At 42.3% G+C, this 23,031-nt stretch overlaps 1 protein-coding gene across 2 annotated transcripts in view; it reads left to right on the top strand.

Annotated features, from left to right (window-relative positions):
* RNF175 (ring finger protein 175) overlaps window positions 1-22,557 on the top strand; it is a 37,055-nt gene extending 14,498 nt beyond the window's left edge. The window contains exons 2-7 of one of the 2 annotated variants that reach the window (XM_077846446.1): window positions 1,365-1,519; window positions 5,715-5,822; window positions 8,596-8,716; window positions 13,295-13,428; window positions 16,685-16,786; window positions 18,502-22,557. In XM_077846446.1, the coding sequence (XP_077702572.1) occupies window positions 1,365-1,519; window positions 5,715-5,822; window positions 8,596-8,716; window positions 13,295-13,428; window positions 16,685-16,786; window positions 18,502-18,622 (741 nt within the window). In that variant the 3' untranslated portion in view covers window positions 18,623-22,557. Of the gene's footprint in view, window positions 1-1,364; window positions 1,520-5,714; window positions 5,823-8,595; window positions 8,717-9,889; window positions 10,260-13,294; window positions 13,429-16,684; window positions 16,787-18,501 lie in introns of those variants that run through there. The other variant, XM_077846447.1, reaches the window with a different exon arrangement.
* The last annotated feature ends 474 nt before the right edge of the window (window positions 22,558-23,031 follow it).

The following is a 23,031-nucleotide window of genomic DNA, read 5'->3' as shown; positions in this document are numbered from 1 at the left end:
AGATGACAAATATATAAAATGCATGCTCCAACCACTGCTTCTGCATCACTGGCAGGCATAATTAACCCATCACGATACTCTACACCAAGACCCAGGCTCAGCATCCTCCTCAACAGAGCATTGCCAGGTGCCACTACTTAAGGTCCACACCTGAGACAAAACCCCTTTGCTATCCCCCTCTTCCACTGGTGCTAGGCAAATAATAGGTGGTTAGTCTGCATGTGATAAAACACAAACGATCAGAGGTTCTGGCTATTATTCAAACCTGTCTTCTTTTCACAAGAGAGGTCATAGCTAGTGTTTGGCCTGATTTCAAGAACAAGAGTGACACTGTGGTCACCATATCAGGTTGTTGACAGACAACCCTGCAGCTCGATCCATCCTGTTTCTGCCACATGGGATTGGGGCCAGCCAACTTAAAGAACCCTTTGCAGGCCACTGGCACTCAGGTCAATGGCACAAGTCACAGAAGAGTTACACACAGGTGAGCAGGAGTTTGATCTGCATCTTGGCCTGCCTGGAAAAGGCACCAGTAACTAAAAAGGAAAGACAAGAGGGGCGCCTGAGTGGTTCAGTGGTTGAGTGTCTGCCTTCGGTTCAGAGCATGATCCCGGGGTCCCAGGATCGAGTCCCACATCGGGCTCCCCACTGGGAGCCTGCTTCTCCCTCTGCCCGTGTCCCTGCCTCTCTCTCTGTCTCTCATGAATAAATAAATAAAATTGATTTTTTAAAAAAAGGGAAGACAAGAAGCATAAAGGTGGGCTGCATATCCACTAGTCAGGGGTGAGGGGGCCTCACCCTTGGGCCTCTGTACTGAACCCTGCAGGGTGCACTGAGGCAGCAAGCAAAAGAGGTCCCAGAAGATACTGGGACGCCATTCCTTCTTTGCCATCCCTGCATCCGTACATGTGCACATGATGGAAACAACAGCCCCCTGGCTCCATGTATTACAGTACTGTTTCCAGAGCATTCCCCACTGGTCAGCACGGGCAAGCAGGGCAGGCATTTTTATCTCCAATTTTACAATAAAAGTGAGGTTCATTTGTTCAAAATCACATAGCTTTTAAAGCCCAAAGTTGTTTTCACCTGAACTATCCAGGAGAAAAGAAGAAAGAAAAAAAAAAAAAAGAAGAAGAATATTTTGGATTCTTTCCCATATGAATGTTCAGTTGATCACACCAAGTCCTTCCAAAACTTTGCACGTATAGAAGAGCTCATAGCTGGATGGTGAACCAGTTGCATGTGCCAGGCGGGATGGTGAGGATGGTTTCCCCCCAAGAGTAGCTTCTGAATCATTTAGTAGTGGACATAACATTCCTGGCCCTCAGTCATTGAAAGAGACTTTCTGTTCATTTTTCCAACAGCTGGTGACACTGTTGCAGATGTGGGTTGTCCCTCTGTATTTCACGATAAAACTTTACTGGTGGCGGTTTCTGTCTATGTGGGGAATGTTCTCAGCTATTACCAGTTACATCCTCTTCAGAGCTACCCGAAAACCCCTCTCAGGGAGAACACCACGGTATGTATTCCATTTCCTCCTTCCTTGATGTCCTTCTTATTGTAAGCACTAAGAAGTAAGCTTTAATTCCATTTTCCCAGATGGGAGAGGAGGGGATTACACTTCTTTTGCCTCCAGTAACAAAACTGTTTGGATATTAGCTATACTGCTGTTGGATCATGTTCATTATTTAATGACGATTCAGACATACAGGTAAAATATATTACATCAGCTACTAATAAAAGCCAGAAGAAAGAGAAGTGAAAGTATTGATTAAACCTTCTAGAACACTGTTTGCATATTTATTTTTAGCTCAGCATTTTGTTTGACTCCGTTATAAGTTGGGTCACACACATGTTATAATAGAGCGAGAGTTAGATGCTTATATTTCTAACAACTATGTATGTGTTTTATGTTAGATAAATCATAAGTAATGGACAACTTATTCCTCTCATAACAAATGATGCTTTAATATTCCGGTGATCATCATAATTACCATTGCCAACCTCTTGACATTGCTATGATTCGATCACATCATCTACAAATCTTTCCAAAGTGCTTACAAACTTCATAATGTGCCCACAAGTTTACTTTCACTGTCCTTGTCCTGTAGATAAGATCTGAATCTGAATCTAGATAAACCTCAAGTAGGATAAAGGGAAAAATGTACAAGGTGTTACATGGTAATAAGACAATGTCAAATTTTGATCTCTGTTGAAGAATAAATCATAAGCTCCTGTGAAATGCTTTTATGATTATTTGGCCATTCTTAATCCTCTAAAAGAGTGGGAGAGACAAATACCAACTTTTCCTTCCACTCTGGAGAAGAAAAAATATGCAGTGAGAAAAATCAGATAAATAAATGTAATGAAAAAGATTAATATTCAAGGGACTCTTGGCTGGCTCAATCAGAAGAGCATGCGACTCTTGATGAGTTCAAGCCCCACGTTGGATGTAGAGCTTGCTTAAAAAAATAATTAAAAGAAAAGATTAATATTCAAGTAAATGAATTCAGGTTGATATTTTAATTTAAATTTTAACTAATTAAAATCAAAATTAATTAAATTAATTAATTAATTATGGGAAGAGCTTTGGGGTGGTGTTAGGAGACTTCCTAAACTGGTTTTAGACAGCCTTTTTGGCCTAGTCTCCCCATCAGCACATGGACATACAGAACACTTTCTCCTTCTTAAAAAATGTTGTAAGTTATTTAAGACTTGTGATAGTAATCCAAATTTTGTATGACTCAAAATGTACTGGTTTTCATTCCCTAGATATAACCTATATTGTATTTCAGTGAGAATAGTTTGCTTCTCCACTGTAGAATAAATTATTCTAGTTAAACACAGTATTTCTGTGCATGTCAGCTCATTCAGTACAGAGGAACTTCATGGCAAGAAATATCCAACTGCTGCCTTGTTATACTCCATGCCTCATTTACCTCAGATGGCCAGGGGCCCGGCCGTCTCCTTCTCGGGCCCACAGTCTACCCAGGTCAGCTTCTCCTGCCTGCACACCTCATTAACCCTTAAAGAAAGACCTAGCCACCATGTGAAGAGCCAACAATGGGAAAGGCTAATTAGGACCCCATTTCTTCTGGGTAAAGAAGCTCCTGTTTGTGAGAGGTAGTTAGGCCCTAAAGATCTTTATGGATCTTTCTTTGATCATCATATTATAGGTAAGTCACTTCTTAGCGATTTTCCATTTGAAACAAGATTTCATTACAGGCTGGGAAAACTGATCCGAGCAGATCCGCATGGTGCAAAAGCAAGCCCAGGAGGAGTGGTTCCCCCCACGGTGGGGTTTAAAACCCGGCTGTTCCTCCCCCTGGCTGTGGGTCAGAATAACAGAGAAGTGGAGTGAGTTTCTTCTCTCCTGCAGCAGGATTCAGGCCCCCAAACAGGCCACACGCTGGCCACAAAGAGCTGAGCTTGGTGCCATCAGTTCCAGGCCAAGCTGTCCTTCTGGAGGCTGCTCTGAGGCGCTCACCTTCCGGCTGTAATCTGGGGAGCAAAGGAATTCTTTTTTTTTTTTTTCTTACAGGTAATTTTTTTTTAAAGATTTTATTTATTTATTCATAGAGACACAGAGAGAGAATGAGAGGCAAAGACACAGGCAGAGAGAGAAGCAGGCCCCTTGCAAAGAGCCTGATGTGGGACTCGATCCAGGGTCTCCAGGATCACGCCCCGGGCTGCAGGTGGCACCAAACCTCTGCGCCACCGGGGCTGCCCAGCAAGGGAGTTCTGGGCTCCCAGTGCCCTGGACACCTGTGCCCCCAGTAGGCAGGAGGATTTGGGGGTGGAGGGGATTTGGGAGTATCTAGCCTGTCTGTAATAATGATGTGACCCGGGTGGCCCAGCGGTTAGCACCGTCTTCAGCCCAGGGCCTGATCCTGGGGTCCTGGGATCGAATCCCGTGTCAGGCTCCCTGCATGGAGCCTGCTTCTCCCTCTGCCTGAGTCTCTGCCTCTCTCTCTCTCTCTCTGTCTCTCAAGAATAAATAAATAAAAACTTAAAAAAAAAATACTGATAAGGCCTTCGTGACCTCACAGGTGGCTTCTTGGCCCAGAGAAGCGGCACAGGTAGAGTCAGGAAGAGCCAGGTGCCGGCTCAGCCTTGAGAGGAGCCCCTCTGGGGGCAGAAAGGGCTCGTGGAGTCGGGGGACCCCCACCGGGACGCTGCCCCCCGTTCCCCCTTCTAGCGACAGCAAGCCCCGGCCGGCTGCCCCGAGCAGCGAGCCAGCGGCCCAGCGCCTGCAGATCAAAGGGAGTCGCTTGGGGGGCGGAAAGGCCCCCCTCGTGGAGGGGACGACGGCCAGGAGCGCCTTGACCCGAGGCCGCAGGGTCCCCCCACCCGGTGGGGTTGCACCTGCCGCAGGAGGCGCGGCCCCCAACCCGGGGATCCTTTCCCAGGGCGAGGTGACTGACAACCCAGGTCTCAGGCCCACCCGCGAACCCCCATTTAAAGCACCGTGTTCCAGAAGGTCCCTTCTGACCAGAATTCAATGAAGGGGGGCGTAGATCTTTTAAACTAACGTCAAGACCTTACCTGGGCAATACCCCAGAGCGTGAGTCTTGGGAGCACGGCTCCCCCTGGGAGGAAGTGGGACGGTGGGAGACCTGCTCAGGAGCAGCGGTCAGCCACCCCCCTTCTTCTCTCCCAGCACCCAGGACGGCATCCAGCTGCTCCTTTCTCCACCCCCACTTCTTGTTCCGTGGGCACAGGACGGATGGATCTGGGCTCCCAGCCTCCCCCACATGCTCCCAGGCATGCAGCAGCCACGTGGCCCCTTCTGGGGTCTTTCTAAGGGCTCTTACCGCCAGGGATAAGGGAAACAGGGTGCGCGGCTCCCTTGGAGATAGATCATCTACACCCTTCCTCTCGATCCCCATCTCCCACTTCTCCACTTTGAGCCCATGGGAAGAGGCAAAGCCTTTAAGAGTGGTCATGGTACTTGCTAGGTGCACAGAGGCCCCATGCACACAGCAGGAGAAACCCTGCCTGAGGCTCACTGGTGATTCCACCCTTGGGCTGGGGGAGGGGCTGTGTGAGTGGAGGGATTGGGATGAGGCTGAGGCCACCATGGCTGCCATCTGCCCTGGGGCTGGGGTTTGAGGGGCAGCAGGTGCAGCTGTGCAGAAAAACTCCTGGGGGAGGAGGTCCCCCCTCTTGACTTCTCTGCTCATCTTTTCCTTACCTCCAAGCTACTCTTGCCAAAACCACTCTAAGCTAACCCTGGGGCCAAACAAGAGAAGAAGGGGAGGCGGGGTCCCAGGCAGAGAAACCATCCCCCAAGGCCACTCTTACATGAGGAACGCAGATAAGTTACAATGAAACTGTATATGCACGTGCATACTATGTATATAGTACAGATACATTAAACCTATAGATTATTGGGCAGCCCCGGTGGCCTGGGGTGTGATCCTGGAGACCCGGGATCGAGTCCCACATCCAGCTCCCTGCATGGAGTCTGCTCCTCCCTCTGCCTGTGTCTCTGCCTCTCTCTCTCTCTCTCTCTGTCTCTCATGAATAAATAAATAAAATTTTTTTTAAACTATAGATTATTATTGAGTTTAGCTGATATAATCTATGCTATGTATATTACATAATAAACAGAATTCTAGAAATTAAAAACTGACTTACAAAAATGTTTGAAAAAGATAAAATACTTTCTAATGTATCATGCTCTGTTTTTCTCCCCATTTTACACTCCACAGATTGGTCTACAAATGGTTTCTTCTAATCTACAAACTCAGCTATGCATTTGGTGTTGTGGGTTATTTGGCTATCATGTTCACAATGTGTGGATTCAATTTATTTTTCAAGTAAGTATCTCTAGTTAAGATCTTAATATCTGCAAGCCCTTGTTCACAACATTCACCTGGTCGCATTCTCTGTATCTGAAATCATTTGGCCCTGTGATGTTCCAGGCCCACATTGTTTGTAGTAGACATCATTGGTGGAAACCGCTAGAAAAGTATAAGAGGAAACCCTAGAGAAGAAAAATTTTCAAAAAATTGTAAGCTTTAAAGAAAATCCATACTTGATAGGCATATTTTAAAGATCACCATTAAAAGCAGGCTACATTTGTGGTAGAGTAAGTCTGATTGAACTACAAATTTCCCCTCCATAAAATTCTGAAGCATCATTTCCTTGTATATATCTTCTTCCTTAAAACCTCTAGAACTACACTGTCTGGTGCAGTATACGATAGATCATGTGATCGTTGAGCACCTAAATTATGAAATAAAATTATCTGTAACTATAAAATACACATGTCAAAGTATGAAAAAGAATTTTTTATATTGACTGTTGAAATACAGCATTTGGGATGTATTAGTGAAATTAATTTGTGTTTCTTTTTAATGTGACTACTAGGAAATTTTTAATCTAGATTTCTATATTGCCACGAACAGCACTGCTCTAGAATTTTGTTTCTGCTACCCATGAAATCCCTTTTGCTTAGGGCAGTCAGAAAAGGACAAAACTAAGTGCTTAGAACTTGAATGAGGAGTAAGGAGATAATAGAACAAGAAATTTCATCTTGGGAGCAATCAAGGAAATCAGGATAATTATAACTCAGAACAGAGCACCCACTAGAAAGTTGGTTGCTGAGATGTGCTGTGGATGAGGTACTCGTGGGCAGAGCAATGGCTGTGTGACACCACCCTGTGGTCTGAAAAAAGGGATTTGAGACCTACCACCCAGCTATGGAAAGCAGCTCAAATAAAAAATTCCTCAGAATATCTCTCACATTGAAGTTCCTCTAAGTGTCTGGGAACTTAACAGAAATATAAGGGCACAGATCGGTGACCCTTAACTCATAAAATAGGGAAGGCAGTTGGATGGGGTTGTCAGCTCTGAGGGGAAAGACTCTTCTATGGCAACATTACTGATTTTATAAGCATTTCATGACACTTCCAGAGCAGGAGTTCCCACCCTTTTCTAGCAGGAAAGGGATAGAAAGTAAGTGTACACACCTATGATTTCCATATTATTTTGCATATAGAAAGATACTGAATTCTTTTTTCAGCGTACTGTCTACATAACTTTACATTAGTGACTGTAAAAATATTTATAAGGGCTGTATGAAATCACTGAGCCTATAGTTGTCCCAAGACTATCGTCCATAAGATTTTAAGATCCTCAGCCATGACTCCTCTTACAATGAGGTTTACCAAGAACTTAACCCTTCAGGCTGGCAAGGAATTGTTTTTTACTGTTATTGATTATCACTGTTTTAAAATTCTTTTCTGTGGAACCACAAATCTGTCACTATACTTTTTATCAGTAAGATCATAATACATCCTTCTCCAAACATGGAGAGAATCTTTATTCCTCCCCACTGCCCCAGTTCTCAAATAAACCCAGGCAAATCTTGAAAGAATAAAGCCACCATTTGTGTTGGAATTCCCAATTCACATTACCAAAAGATCTGTACCTCTAAGTCTACAAAGCAATCGGCCTTTACTCCTTCCTCCTCAAATTAACAGAGCACAAAACAACCAGATAGTGTCCAGAGAGAGCTCCCCTCCACTCCCTACTCATTGCCTGACTCAATCAGATCTGGCCAGGGCTAATATTTGAAACTGTTGACAGATACAGCAAACCATATGTACTATGATTAAGATTCATTAAATTAGGGGCTAATTAAATTAGGGGCTGATTGTTCACTTTTTAAAGAAATATTCCAAAAAAAAAAAAAAAAGAAAGAAATATTCCCCTTAGAAATGAGGTGGGGTGTATCATAGATAATCCTACTGTATTTGAAATATGATCCAACTTGCAAAATTTTTTCTCTAATTAATATATGGCAACTATGACACAGTAGCAAAGGGCCTCAAAATTGGAGCTCGATCCCTGGTTTTGTTTTGTACCAATTGTCATGATGAGCAAATCGCTTTTTTTCCAAATCTCCATATTCTTCAAATGCAAAATGAGGATAATCTTGTCTACCTCAAGTATTTGCTAGGTAAGTGAAGTATTTGCAAACAGTCTGTAAAATCTAAGTTTGATAACAAGAAATCCCAATCTGAGAAGCTTCTAAAAAGCACTGCTGTGTGGACTCCACCCCAAGCCACTTACATTACAGCTCCTAATCAGTGGAGTCTTAAATCTCCCCGGGCTTAATTCTAATCTATATCTAGGGCTGAGAACCACTGCTCTATTAAAGAAGTTCTTAATGTTAGCTGCCCACTAGAGTCACCTGGGATCTGGAGAGGTTCCAAAAATATTGCTGCACAGGCCCTACCCCCAGAGAATCTGATGTCATGGGCCTGGGATGCAAGGGGCAGATGAGCAGTTTTACAAGCTACCCAGGCTTTTCTTTGCATAGCTCAGCTTGAGAACCACTAGTTAGAAGACCCTCTCAAGAATTACTTTGTCCACTTACCACTAAGTAGTCAAGTTTAAGGGGAATTTAGAGAATTTTAAAATTCTTTTAAAAAAGGGGGGAGGGGATTTAAAAAAAAATCCATTAAAAAAAAACACTCCCAAGTTTCTGTTAGATACTATGGCAGGAAATTTCTTCTAAGCTGCAGTCTTCCAGAGCCCCCTAAATGCCACATTCTTGTTTCCTTACACTCTTGTTTTCAATAGAATCAAGGCTAGAGATTCCATGGATTTTGGCATTGTGTCCTTGTTCTATGGCCTCTACTATGGAGTAATGGGAAGAGATTTTGCAGAGATCTGTTCGGATTATATGGCTTCTACAATAGGGGTAAGTGTTGTTCTCATTCTCTGAAACCACCACAGCACATGGAGATTTGGTCTCATCTTACATATTTGTATCCGGATTCAGAAATACATGTCTTTTTTGGTTGTCCCAGGCCAACTGCTCCCTGATTCTCCCGGCACCAAAAATTATCTTTGCTAATGCATTAGAAAATATACTTCTTATTTCTATAAAGTGATTGGGAAACAAGGCATCTCATCGTATTTATTTATTTATTTATTTATTTATCTATCTATTTATGTTTAAGTGACCTCTACACACAACGTGGGGCTCAAACTCACAACCCTGAGATCAAGAGTCACATACTCTACTGACTTGGCCAGCCAGGTGCCCCCAAAGCCCTCTTACTAAATAAAATAATAATTTAAAAGCAACCTTATGTAGCATTCTCCAATTGTCAATATTGAAAGGATTAGTAGGGGCACCTGGGTGGCTCAGTGAGTTAAGCGTCCAACTCTTGATTTCAGCTCAGGTCATGGTCTTACAGTTGTGAGATTGGGCCCCATGTCAGACTCTGTGCTGGCCATGGAGCCTGCCTCAGATTCTCTCTCCCTCTCCCTCTCCCCTTCCCTCATCTCTCTAAAATAAGAAAAAAAAGAAAGGATTAGTAAAAATTCAATAATAACAAAAACCTTGGTATCGGCCTAATACAGAAAGTCATATTTGATGCACATAAAGCACTTTGGAATCAATCAGTGCCTCCGGGTAACTCTTCATAAAGATCAGTTATCATCATATAGCATTAGAAGAAGTAGAAGAAGATACAAAAACTGCTAAATATGTTCTGACTGTATGTCGGTCTCTAGAATTTAAAAAATATCCCTAACATCTTTTTTAAATACTCTTTTACGATTAAAACTCCAAATAGACATACTTTCTGGTTAGATGTATTCCAGATTCAGGTATTAGCAGCATTCATCTATGTCTGAGACATGCATATCTCCTTAAAATTTACAGGGGCTCCAGGGATGACCCAGTGGTTTCAAGAATTTCATGTCTCTGTCCTCTATCGGTCCCTTGGTACACAACAGATATGAAATGGAAAAGCTAGTGTGAGTGTCAAGGACTGTTCTTCTCTCTCTCCATTTATAGGGTGAGACTAAGTAGACATGACCCAAACTCCATTCCCATTGCATCTGCCCTTCTCCATTTCTGTAGGTTCTATCTTATTCTTTTCTGATAGCCTGGAATACAACTTCTGTGGTGAAATGCTGGAACAAAATGCCTTTTGGGATTCCTCTGTCATGTGTCATCTACAAGACAACTGCCTTTTTTTTTTCTAATGTTTATGGTGCGCATGGGAGGGAATATTTCCACTCCTACTTCCTCCAGCAAAAGCCAAAAGCCATACTCCTTAAAAAATCCCCAAAGCCTCTTGTACTTGTTTATGGACAGAAGACAAGGAGAAGAGTTGTATGTCCTCTGTGGGCCAGGAAGAAGAGATTCAACCTCCCAAGACAAGTTTTTAAGCACTAACTTTCTGGAGACTTCTCATCTGATCCCACCTCAGAAGTCTTCAACTTCTTGTCATCCTAAAAAAAAAAAACACTTCTTGTCATCCTTTGTCATCTTAACTCCATCTACCAAATATATAAAACCCACTGCTCCAAGCATTGGCATAACCACCATTGACTTCAACTGATGGTGTGTGTGTGTGTGTATGTGTATGTGTGTGTGTGTGCATGCGTGCACACGTGTGCAAGTTTGTACACAGGCCTATGACAGAGGTAAGGAGGAGGCAAAGGAGGAACAATTTCCATTCTCACACCAGTGCCTAAGCCCCACACCAGACTAATTAAGTCGAAATCTCTAGAAGTGGAGCCAATGCATCTGCTTTGTTTTAAATCTCCTCAGGAAAAGGAATGAGCTATCAGGCCATGCAAGAACACGGATGAACTGTAAATACATATTGCTAAGTGAAAGAAGGCAGTCCGAAAAGGCTACATAGTATGATTCCATTTATATGACATTTTGGAAAGGGTACAACTACGGAGATAGTAAACAGGTCAGTGGTTGCCAGGGGCTTAGGGAGGGAGCAGTGTTGAATAGGTGAAATACAAGGAATTTTTTAGGGCAGTGAAATTATTCAGTATGACACTGTAATGGTAAATACACGACACTATCCATTTGTCAAAATCAATAGTATTTTGAAGCAGAGAGGGGGAAACAATGTATACAAATCCAGAAAATCATTTAAGATGTAAGAGAATTCTAGGAAAGAATGTAGACTGTGACAAAAGAATCTAAGTGTATTACAAATACATGAAATACCCACAGTGAAGGAAGTAGGAAAAGAAAGTGCAGATCTGAGTACCTCTGAAGTGAACAGAAATCTAAGATTAAAAGCAAAGGAACTGAACATAAGCTCTGTACTCTAGTTCATACAGTGGTTTCCCTCAGGGCTATGGGTGACTATGGGTGACAATCCTGACACTGCTCTACATGTATTCTGGAATTGCACGGCTACGTAAGTGGAGAGCCCTTAATGGGAGCTATGTTTCTCACTCCCAGAGGGTTCCAAACAGGTAAGGAGAGAAGGCTAGAATGATCCATGTGGTAATGGATAAGAGTTAAAGACTTCAATCTGAACTCATGTTTAGCTTAATATAGATTATATGTATCTTAACATAGATGGGCACATAAAGGACTGTCTATTGCTATGTTATAAACATGAGTTAGTATATACATATATATTTCCTTGCTCTGTTAGCTAAGAAGCCCTAAAGCAATGACACCCCAGTAACAAGGAGCACACCTCGTGCCCAGATCTTTTCTAATACCATTGTACAATAAAAGGAACCAGGGCTTCCTGGAGAAATAGTTGATTCTAGGTCTTGGCAGGAACATTCAATTGAACCTGAAGTATCTTGTATTTCCAGAAGTTAAGGAAGTGCTCAAAAAACCAAACCACACACACAAAAAAAAAAAAAAAAAAAAAAAAAAAAAAAAAAAAAAACCCACAAAGATGAGGGAAAGTCAAAGAGATACTGAAAAAGCTCCCAATGGCCAAAGCTAGAACAATCTGTACAACAAAATAGCAGCAGCAGCAGCAGCAGCACTGGGTTATAACAAAGTATGAAATAAATATCAAGAGTCCATATGACATGAATGAATAAATGGAGGAGAACAAACAAATCTCCTATTCAGAAGAATTCCACATAATTTATGTAGATACTCCAACCATAAGAAGGTTGTGTGGTTAAGTTTTTTGTGTCAACTTGGGTAGGTTATGGTGCTCAATTGTCTGATCACATAGTCAAACACTAGTCTAGATACACACACACACACACCATGGGTTCCTTTTTTCTAGAGAAACCTCACTGACACTGAGATAGAGCATAGCCGACCCCTCCTTATGAATGGGCTGCTCATGGTGATGTCCTTCCAAAGAGTACAGAACAAGAAGTAAAAGAAAGAGTAGCTAGTGGAGAAACTTGACAAACACTGCCACAAGCCAGGTGATTAAAGTTAATAGCAACAGTGGTAAGTCATGCCGATAGCATGTACCTCGCTGTGGTGTGATAAGAATGTCACCTTTGTTGTCTCCTTCCCTAAAACCCACACTCAGTATAATGAAGAGAAAAACACCAGTTAAGTTGCAACTGAGGGACATTCCACAAAATACTCCCCTACACTGTCAAAATCATAGGAAAAAAGGCAAAGTCTGAGAAGCCACCATAACCAAAAGGAGCCTAATGAAACATAAAGACTAAGTGGTATCCTAGATGAGATTCTGGAACAGAATAAAGACTAGATTAACAACAACAACAACAACAAAACCTAAGTAATCTGCATCAAGTATGTACTTTATTTCATAATTAGTGTCAATGTTGGTTCATTGATTGTGATGAAGGTACCGTACTAATGTTAGAGGTTAATAATAGGGGAAACAAGGTACATGGTATATGGGGACTTGTATTATCTTCCTATCTTCTATTTAAAACAAATATTAAATGAATATTTATCTTTTAAAAAAGCAATAATCACTGCAGTACTGGAAAGATATGGGTATCCCAAGTTAGAACTCTAAAAGCATCGCCTCCCAGTGGGATTAATCTGTGTGCTCCTTCTCATCACATGGGAATTAAAAAATATGGAGATGCCTCAGCTTACCCCAGATCTGTGTGTGAATCAAACTCCAAAATAAGAGGAAGAGTCAGGCTATGGGTAAGCTTAAAAAGCCTCCTGTGTGACTCTGAACTATAGCCCTGGATAAAAACTTTCCCCCCCTTTTTTTTTAATTTTTTATTTTTTTAAAATAAATTTATTTTTTTATTAGTGTTCAATTAAAACCTTTCCCCTTGAAGGATTCCTCAATGGGAAGATTAAATTGGAAGTTATAATTAGCCATGTGCCTTGGGTCCACTTGGGGTTCAGTAGGTTTTTGCCTGGAGACCCTGGCCCCACTGAAGCATTCCTTTGGGGAAGAGTGTTTCAAGTTCTAGACCAATGAAGAAGCAGTAAAGACTGTGTCCCAAAACCTGGCAGTGGCTTCCCTGTGTTCGGAGTATGCATGGCACGTGCTCGCCTTTCCAACAGCGCTCTGTGCATGTCCCCCAACAGTTCTACAGCATGAGTGGGATGCCCACGAGGAGCTTGGGGGATAACATCTGTGCCGTCTGTGGGCAGAAGATCATTGTGGAGCTCGATGAGGAAGGACTCATTGAAAATACCTACCAGCTCTCATGCAATCATGTGTATCCTTTTCACAGGAAACCGTATGGGCTTCATCAAGCCAGTGATGGGAGGCCACTTTCAAAGAATCTGTGTTGGTCATGGCAGATGTCAAGTCAGGGAGCTCGTCTCATCCCTTCCTCCTCCCTCCTCTCCTCCCCGCTCACCATCTCCTCTGCTTGCTCAACTCCCATCCTCAAACCCCAGGCCTTTATCCTCTGCCACCTGTCTTGTTGAGACTTTCTGATAATCCCTGCTGAAAAATGAATGCTAACTGAGGTGAAGTTCTCCCAGTAATTTCCTTTGTAAAAATGAATCTTAATGCCACATGGACAGGAAAACTGCACCCTCTGCCCAGACGCTGGCTGGGAAAGTTGGCAAAGCCGTAAGCGGACAGATAGCCATCAAGGCCCAGGGAGGGAAAGGTTTGGGGATGAGAAAAAGTGGAGTTTCAGGTTCAGGGAACAATTCAGGACTATCCAGGTGGAGTCTGCATCTGAGTCTCACAGGACTGAATGCAACAAAGTGTGCTTTGCTTAGAAATAATCCTAGAAACCTGCTTGTGTCAACAGTTGGTGGGGGGGGCGGGCAACCAGGTGGTGTCAGCTTTGGTCGTAGAAAGAGGCTAGTGGCACAAGCAGTAGGAAAGAGGGACCAACACTTGCACCCAGTTCTTGGACCACTTGGCTCCTCTGCCTGTGAATTCCACCCCAAGTGACTGACGGATCTTTAGGTGTTAGGAACCAGACAAGCCTGGGCCTGGAAACTAGCATTCTTTGGGGATTCCAGTGACTGTTGAGGAAGACCTCAGTATGCGGAAACACACTGGGCTCAAGATCCTTGAGTGAAGCAGCTTATGCTGCCTAAGCATGGAACTCTGGACACTAAAGTCGAGTGTGGGTTGGCCAACAGTCGGTATTTTAATTCTTTTCTAAATATGGGGGGGGGAGGCATCATTTTTCTTTATTTTATACTACAATATCAATTTGATAATATTGCTCTACACCCAGTTCAGAGCTCTGGCATCATTAGGTGGTTAAACCATCTATCTTTTGCCTCTGAAGCCCATCGAGCTCGCTAATACTCTAGACGTGCAGTGCCCCTGATCCCGTTCTATTTCATCTGGACAGATTCCAATTTTTCAATCCTGAGAGTTAAAAAGTGGACTAAATGCATCTGAAACATACTCGGAGCCCTCACTCCAACATTTAAGCCTTACTATTTTTTTTTAAACATATCTCAGTTAAATTTTTTTTTTTTTATGATAGTCACACAGAGAGAGAGAGAGAGAGGCAGAGACATAGGCAGAGGGAGAAGCAGGCTCCATGCACCGGGAGCCCAACGTGGGATTCGATCCTGGGTCTCCAGGATCGCGCCCTGGGCCAAAGGCAGGCGCCAAACCCCTGCGCCACCCAGGGATCCCTAAGCCTTACTATTTTAAGATTAAAAAATACAAAGACAACCCATATAGAATTCTGTGGTGGTTTTCCAGTGTGACAACTTTCCCAAAAAACTATCCTTCTTTGGTAGAAATTTTCCAAATCTGGCCTTAGTTTTAAATGTGATTACTTTTCAAATGTTGGAACAGAGCCCCTTCTGCCATTTGCAAGTGGAAATATTTTCTCTCTCCACCTTTAAAAGCACTTAGGGATTGTTGTACACGTGTGCGTATGTACTCTAAAATGTAGTCACCTTTAAATTTGCTTTGCAGGGAGTATTACTAATGGCCCACTTTGGCACGAGTCACATTAGCAAGGAGCAGGCAAACGTGAGTCATATTAATAACGTGAGGCAGGAGAAAGAATCAGAATATTGCTCTGCAGCAATTCTGACAGCTTGGAGACTTTACAGCATTGAGATTTTGAAGATGAGACCAAGATTATTAAAGAGGAGGTGGACATTTCACTGCTGTCTCTAGGACCCCTGAACTCTGTATCTCTCTAAAAGATGGGGCCATCCTCCAGCCCTTTTGAATATAGAGCTGTAAGGGTTTTGGTTTAAAATCTTTGTTGTAGTACACCACTTTATATAAACCCAAGCCTATTGCAAAGGTGACCCAACTCCAAGAACATAAAATAGTGGAAACTCTTAGCTGCGTGAAGATCTGATATTGAGGAACTACGTACACGGCCTCCACTTGTCTACACCTCACAGTTCTCCACTTGTTAGAGAGGAGACCTCCACATCATTGCTGTTCACGTGGGTGACAGCGGACTAGTCAGAAAGTCCTGTGATCTGGATCCAGAGAGCCACAGTGAGATCAACAACTGTAGAAAAAAATAAACCACTAGGATGGATCAATAGGACAGATCTCACTACTGTTAATCACTTTGCTCAAATCTACAATGTTGTCAAACCTGAGAAAATGTATTTGCAAAAGCAACTGGTTTTGAGTGATCCATTCAAACATTTATTTAATAAATAGGCCCTCAGGCACTGCTTACGGTGCTGAGGAAACAGAAGAATGAGACCTGGTCCCACAAGTAGCATGCAGTCCAGGAGAGACGTGTATGCTCATTGAATGTCATGATACAATGTGATAGGAGCTTTAATAGGAGCGGTCCCCTGATGCTGTGGGAAAACATAGGATGTGCTCTCAACTTTAGGGGCAAAGGGCCAAACTCTCTAGACAGGGAGATATATGCAAATGAGTTTGTAAATGCCTAGGGTTTCAGAATTTTATTAGGTTTATATTCTATTAAAAATAAGTGGCTCCTTATCAGTAACAAATAACCTGAGATAGGACTATGAAGCTAATAGAAATATCTGTAAGTTTGCGGTTTATGACTACAAGTTCCCTAAGCTTGCCTAAGTCCTTAAGATAAGGCTGATTCCACAGTACAGTAGGTAATGAGTAGTGCCCAAAAAGTAGGATAGGGAGGTGCTATGGTAAATGCATGAGAAACACACGATGAGCGAGGCAGGGAAACACTGTGATACATTTACATAAAATATTACTGTAGAAAGGCACTTTCATATTCTTTATCTACTTTAAATCCTGGAAGAATCAAGTGAAGCAAGAACAAAACCAAGGAGCCACGTAAACTCTGAAGGGTCCTAAAGCTATAGCAGCTCTGATGCAAGCTCCCAGTCCCTGGGGGTTCCGTGGTCCTGCCGAATCTTCCTTAAATAGTGATGTACACAATCAAGTCATGACTGAGCCATTCTCATCCTCTACTCCCCCCTCCACCTCCCGCAGATGGGGTCATTTCCATTATGCCATCATGAAGTAGACCTTGCCCTTTAATATCTAGAAACTTCCATAACGAGATACCTAAGCTTTCATGAATTCTGCATCCGCGGTTGGTGTATAGTTGGTAAAAAGCAAACTTGCCCTTACTGCAAAGAGAAGGTTGATTTGAAGAGGATGATCAATAACCCGTATCCTTTTTTAAAAAAGTTGTGAAGTATTACCTTAAATATTTGTGGTAATGCATTCTTCAATCAAAATTTTCATTACCTTCATGAAAGTTTTAGCAGAAAAAGTTTGTTTTCCCTAGCCATTTATTTCAAAACAACTTACTGGTCTCTTTTCTCCCCTGTGCCTATCTTAATACTCTGGCTAGGAACTTGAGTGCCAAAAAAGAAACATTCTACTCTCCATATTCCATAATGTTCCACCCTAAGGGCTTTAGTGAAAATGTGATGGGATATTGCGAGAGATAGGTAAATATATGGATTAGATAGATGATAGATAGATGATAGATATATAAATAGATGATGGATGGATGGATGGGCAGATAGATGGATGACAGGTAATGGGCGGATGGGATGAGTAGGTGGGTAGATAAATATATAGACTGGAATTAAAATTTCTTTTAAAGATTTTGTTTATTTATTTATTTGGGAGAGCATGAGAGGGAGTGGAGTAGGGGTGGAGGAGGAGGAGGAGAGGTAGAGGGAGAAGCAGACTCCCTGCTGAGCGGGGAGCTCATGTGGGATTTGAGGCAGGGCTCCCTCCCAGGACCCCAAGATCATGACCTGAGCCCAAGACAGACACTTAATTGACTGGGCCACTCAGGTGCCCCTGGAATTGAAATTTCAAAAGCCTCAAATGTGAACTACAATATGGAAAGGAATTTTGAGGGTGTGCTAAATTTTATTATTTCCAGAAATGAGTAGAGTTGTTTACCCCCTGTATTTTGGCCTTTTAAATTCCTTACCATGCCTCATCTTGTCTTAAGCTAAACCTGAGGGATAATAATATTGAAAGAAAATGAGAAAAAAAAATAAAATAATAAAAAATAAAAATAAATTTAAAAAAAGAAAGAAAATGAGGACCTAGAGACAGCTAGGATTTTTATAGACACCATGCTTCTCCAACTGAGGCCACAGGAAGCCTCAATGGCCCCATCCAGAGCTGACTATAAAGACTTAGTCCTCAACCCCACTGGCCCAAGACCATGGTATATGTCCTCTAGGAGGGTACATGGGATTAAAACATATCCCAACCCTAAGGAGAAAACACTGAGAGGTCGGCATCAACCTGCCAAGTACTCTCTCTTCGCCTAAGAGCCACTACACTTTCTAGGTACCGGTCACCCAAATTTTACAGTGCTAACGGAGATACCGCCCTTGTTCCCTGCTCCCCTACTCTTCCCCAACCCTATACATGGATTTAACGATGGCTGTTGGCAGCAATGCGTCCATCTCTGAGAACTGCCAATCAAGGGAAGATTTGCTGTTAGGGTAGCAGGGGAGGCAGCACCGTGGCTGGCTGTGTCGTAGGGCCACAGCAGCAGAGCACCTGTGCAGCCACCAGCTCCATCTATGGGCTTGGCCTTTCTCAGTGAGTCAGCGTAACTGAAGCACAACCGAGGCTAAAGGTGTGTGCAGCTTCTCCCTCCCTCCTCTTCACGCACCTGCCCTGAAGTCCCTTCTAATATGGGCAGACCGAGTCAAGAACCACTTCTGGTTAATACCTTATAAAGCTAAAGGATATACATATTTGTTATAAATGCTTTTAAATGAGCACATAGAATTAATGAGAAAGGAAATACCCCCTCATGGCGTTGCTTATTGTATTTGCAAATGAGATTCGTGAATATGTCTGCTACTTGACTGTACGTAGAGCAACCTCCTTAACTGAGATTTAGCTGGGAGCGCACACACTTTTTGTATGGACAAATCCTTGATTGGCTTCGTTATTTGGTGGCCTGGCAACCCGTGGTGATTGGAATAGTTCAAGGCATTAATTATTCACTAGGGCTGGAGTAGTACAGCAGACCTACTCCAGAAGCAACAAGTTGCATGTTGAAATATTTTTAAATCCTTGATCCTACATTTATTATTGATATTCTTTTTTTTTTTAATTTCAGAGATAAGCGCAAGAGTTTTTAGACCTGGATAAAACTCAGGACCCTACAAAAAAGGCAATCTGCCTATGTGGAAAGAATTTAAAAGAGAAGTTGAATGTCAAAAGTTCAGAAAAAAAACAGAAAACCAATGAATCAGCAAAGTAGTAATTAGTAAAAGTTTGTTATGCACACATCAAAAAGATAGTTTGCAAACCAGGAGCACTCAGACCAAAACACAGAAGGAAGCTCAGAGGTATGGGTTACACAACCGCTTATCTAGTTTGGAGGCAGTGACTGTTTATTCTTCACAGTGATTGGTTACAATATTGGAATTTTCTTTATGGAAAGGGAATTGATTAGTGATCACCTCATATCAATTTTGGGAAAACAATTTAAGTTTTGCTTATGATTTTCAGAGGCGTAAGCAAAAAGCACCCGGGGCAAGTTACCCTCACTTGTCTTGCAAAGTAAGCTAAATCAAGCTTTGCTTGTGAGACTAAAAACTGGTTTTGTCTGCTCTGGGACTTCTAAGTCTGGTCTCTGTGTTTGATTTTAACGTGAGCAACAGCATAAACAAACACAGCATCCTTTGCATCTTTCCCATTGTGATCATTTTCTAATCCATGCGTGCAGCCCATTTGTTAAACCCACCATGGACCTGCTATCTCTAATGTGGCTGATAAGGTACTTCTTACTACAGCATTTAGCTATAACTAGGATCTTCTGATCAATTCAAAGAAGTAGGCAGAGTTGTTATGTAAACTACAGTTTAAGGATAAGGTCTTCTCTGCTCTCTGCTTGTCACCACGTGGCAGCTTTGGTGACATAAAGCCCTTTGGCATGGAGGGTGTTATTCTGGAACTGTCTGGCATTAGGTGCCACAGCCCATTCAATGAGCCAGACGTGCACTGCATTTGCTGGGCCTTCCAAGTGCACCTGACCCATCCAAGGGCTGCACTAAAAAAGGGGAGAACCACTCTCTTCTTCTGTGCCACTCCGTTCACACACACACACACACACACACACACGCACACACACACGTGACATCACTCTCTTGCTGTACTCTGCTTTTATTTTCTTCATAGCACTTATCAATACCTGAAATCATATCATACATTTATTTTTTTATTTGTCTTCCCCTCCATGAAGGCAGAGGATTTGATCTATTTAGTTCCCTATTTTATGTCCAGCACTCAGAGTAGTGCCTGTTACCTAATAGGCACTCAATAAATATTTGTTGAAAGAATGAATCAGGGGCGCCTGGTTGGCTCAGGGATTGAGCATCTGTCTTTGGTTCAGATTGTGATCCGGGGGTCCTGGGATCGAGTCCCGCATTGGTCTTCCCACATGGAGCCTGCTTCTCCCTCTGCCTGTGTCTCTGCCTCTCTCTGTATGTCTCCCATGAATAAATAAATAAAATATTTTTTAAAAAGAGAATGGATTAATTAATTAATCCAGCAGGAAGGGACAAAATTAATAAAATAGGAAAGAGTAGTCAGAAAGAATTAAGAACAATACATTGGCCTCCCCAAACGTATTTGTTTTTAATTGCTGGCGAGTTACTAAACAGCCACCACTATATGCCTAATATCAGACATCTGTTCTCATTACCTGGAGACATTACACTTACAGGAAGTAGACAGGGAAGCACATCTATTGTCAAAAACACAGGCAATGAACTTAATGCTATTCAAAGCCTTATCACAGTTGTAATGAAGAAAACTCATGCTAAGATCTTTACCTGTTGGTAATTTGCCTTCTTGAAACTGCTCAATGCTTCAGTATTATGATTGGTTCACGATCTAGATTATTAGATTTAACCCTGGTTTAAGGAGATAAAACAAGATCCCTGAGCTTATAGTTTACTGACAAAAGACCTCATTGCTGGCTAAAGTATTAGCTAACATGTTTTTTCTTCTATAAAAGAAGGAGCCCTTAAATTGATCTCTGATGTATTTCCCAGTTATTTTTTTTTAAGATTTTATTTATTTATTCATGAGAGACAGAGAGAGAGAGAGAGAGAGAGAGAGAGAGAAAGAGAGAGGCAGAGACACAGGCAGAGGGAGAAGCAGGCTCCATGCAGGGAGCCTGACATGGGACTCGATCCCGGGACGCCAGGATCACGACCTGAGCTGAAGGCAGCACTAAACCGCTGAGCCACCCAGGCCGCCCCCAGTTATTTTTTTTAAGAGAGAGAGTGGGAGGAGGAGTAGAAGGAGACAGAGAGAGAGAATCTCGAGCAGACTGCAGTGAGCATGGAGCCCAATGTAGGGCTCAGTCTCATGACCCTGAGACCATGACCTGAGCCAAAATTGAGTTGGGTGCTTATCCAACAGAGCCATCCAGACACCCCTCCCATTTATCTTTTATGGACAGCAACTGCATGAGGGTAGCTTTTAGAACCCTTTAGAACTCTGGGCAGGTAAACCAGTATGTATCTGCATGGAGTTCTGAACGACCCTCGGAGTTCAGAAATGTTGGATAATCCCTAAACAACTTCAAACACACACAAAATAAAGATGCTATTTTCTTTATAGTTTAGGTATTTAAAATCTAATCCCAATTTCATGAAGTTATATATATATATATAGTTTTCTATATATATATATAGAAAAAATTATGGCGAGCTATACACTACAGTTACCAGTGGTTATCCCAAGGTGAAGGGATAAGAAAAATTCTTTCTTTATAGGCTCTTATCTCTTTCCCAAAATGTCTACAGTGAACGTGTTTAACATCTGTGATGAGGGGATCCCTGGGTGGCTCAGTGGTTTAGCACCTGCCTTTAGCCCAGGGTGTGATCCTGGAGACCCGGAATCGAGTCCCACATCAGGCTCCCGGCATGGAGCCTGCTTCTCCCTCTGCCTGTGTCTCTGCCTCTCTCTCTCTCTCTCTATCATGAATAAATAAATAAGTCTTTTAAAAAGAAAACATCTGTGATGAGAAAAATAAAGATTATTTTTATAACATTACTTTCAATCTACCAACCAACTACAGAGCTCTTTCTCTTGCTGTCTAGATTATTTAAATTAAATCTACGGACCAAATTCATGTTAAATTTGTCTGGTTCTCATGGTAATTAACATCGTGCTTAAATGTAGGATATAGAGAAATAAAGCAAAAAGTCCATTATTGTCTTTTGTTTCTGTAGCACCTCATTTCCTTCCCCTGAACTCGTCCATTGTTTTTCTTAGGCTGGCTACTATTTCCTCCATAACACTCTCCCAGGAGTTGGTATGAGAGAGAAGAAACACTCTTTGACTTTCCCCAGAAACTATGCGCTTATTTCCCTGGGATATTTTTCTGTGAAAAACAGGGTCCCTGTGGCAAAGCTTGTACCCCTAATAGGAATTTCTACATTCACAGACTATGATCTATAAAAAGATGAATCGCATCTCAGGAAAAAAAAATAATAGCAAACACCTACTACAGGCATTGCTGTTACCCCATGTGAGCATCATCCATGGTTCTTATTCTCAGAGGCTTGGTCCCTCCACCCTCCCCACCCATCCAGAGGGAATGGTAAGTGAGGGGCACACACTCAGTGGTTAGCCTACACAACTGTACATTCACACCCACATGATGTAGATATTAGTGTTCCTGCTGTAAGGGCAGAAAAATATTTGGGGTCAGTTAAGTGACTTACCTAGAGATATGCTTCTACTGACCCAGATTTTTCTGACCTGAGAGGCCAATCAACCACACAGACCCAGTTCTGTCTACAAACTGAGCAGGTCAGAGGAAGTTCCAGTCCTGTCGCGGGTGGCTCCCATCTTAAGAAGAAATTTGCGTTGAATCAGGAAATAGCTCTAGCCTAATTAATTGCATTAAATATAATGTATATTAACTCTAGATCATAAAGATTAACACGTGGAAGTACTATCTATCTTTAAATTATTGTGTATCCACTATTTTTTGGGTCATTTTGAGGAATCACTGGGTATATATTCGTCTAAAAATCTATTTAGCCCACATGCGCTTTTGTAAATGTTCAGAGGGAGAAAAGGAGCCTTTTTTAGAATCAAATAAGACTTTTTCAGAAGAAGAAAGCATGATGCTTCAGAGGAAATGGATTAGAAGACGGGGTAACTAGAAACTAATCAGAACTTCACATGGAGGGGATCCCTGGGTGGCGCAGCGGTTTAGCGTCTGCCTTTGGCCCAGGGCACGATCCTGGAGATCCAGGATCGAATCCCACGTCAGGCTCCTGGTGCATGGAGCCTGCTTCTCCCTCTGCCTATGTCTCTGCCTCTCTCTCTCTCTCTCTGTGTGTGTGACTATCAAAAATTTAAAAAAAAAAATTTAAAAAAAAAGAACTTCACATGGAGT

Source organism: Canis aureus, chromosome 13, assembly GCF_053574225.1.
Source record: "Canis aureus isolate CA01 chromosome 13, VMU_Caureus_v.1.0, whole genome shotgun sequence".
NCBI classification, from domain to species: Eukaryota; Metazoa; Chordata; class Mammalia; order Carnivora; family Canidae; genus Canis; species Canis aureus.
Note: the sequence above shows the minus strand (reverse complement) of the source record. Positions and strands in the feature narration are given on the sequence as shown.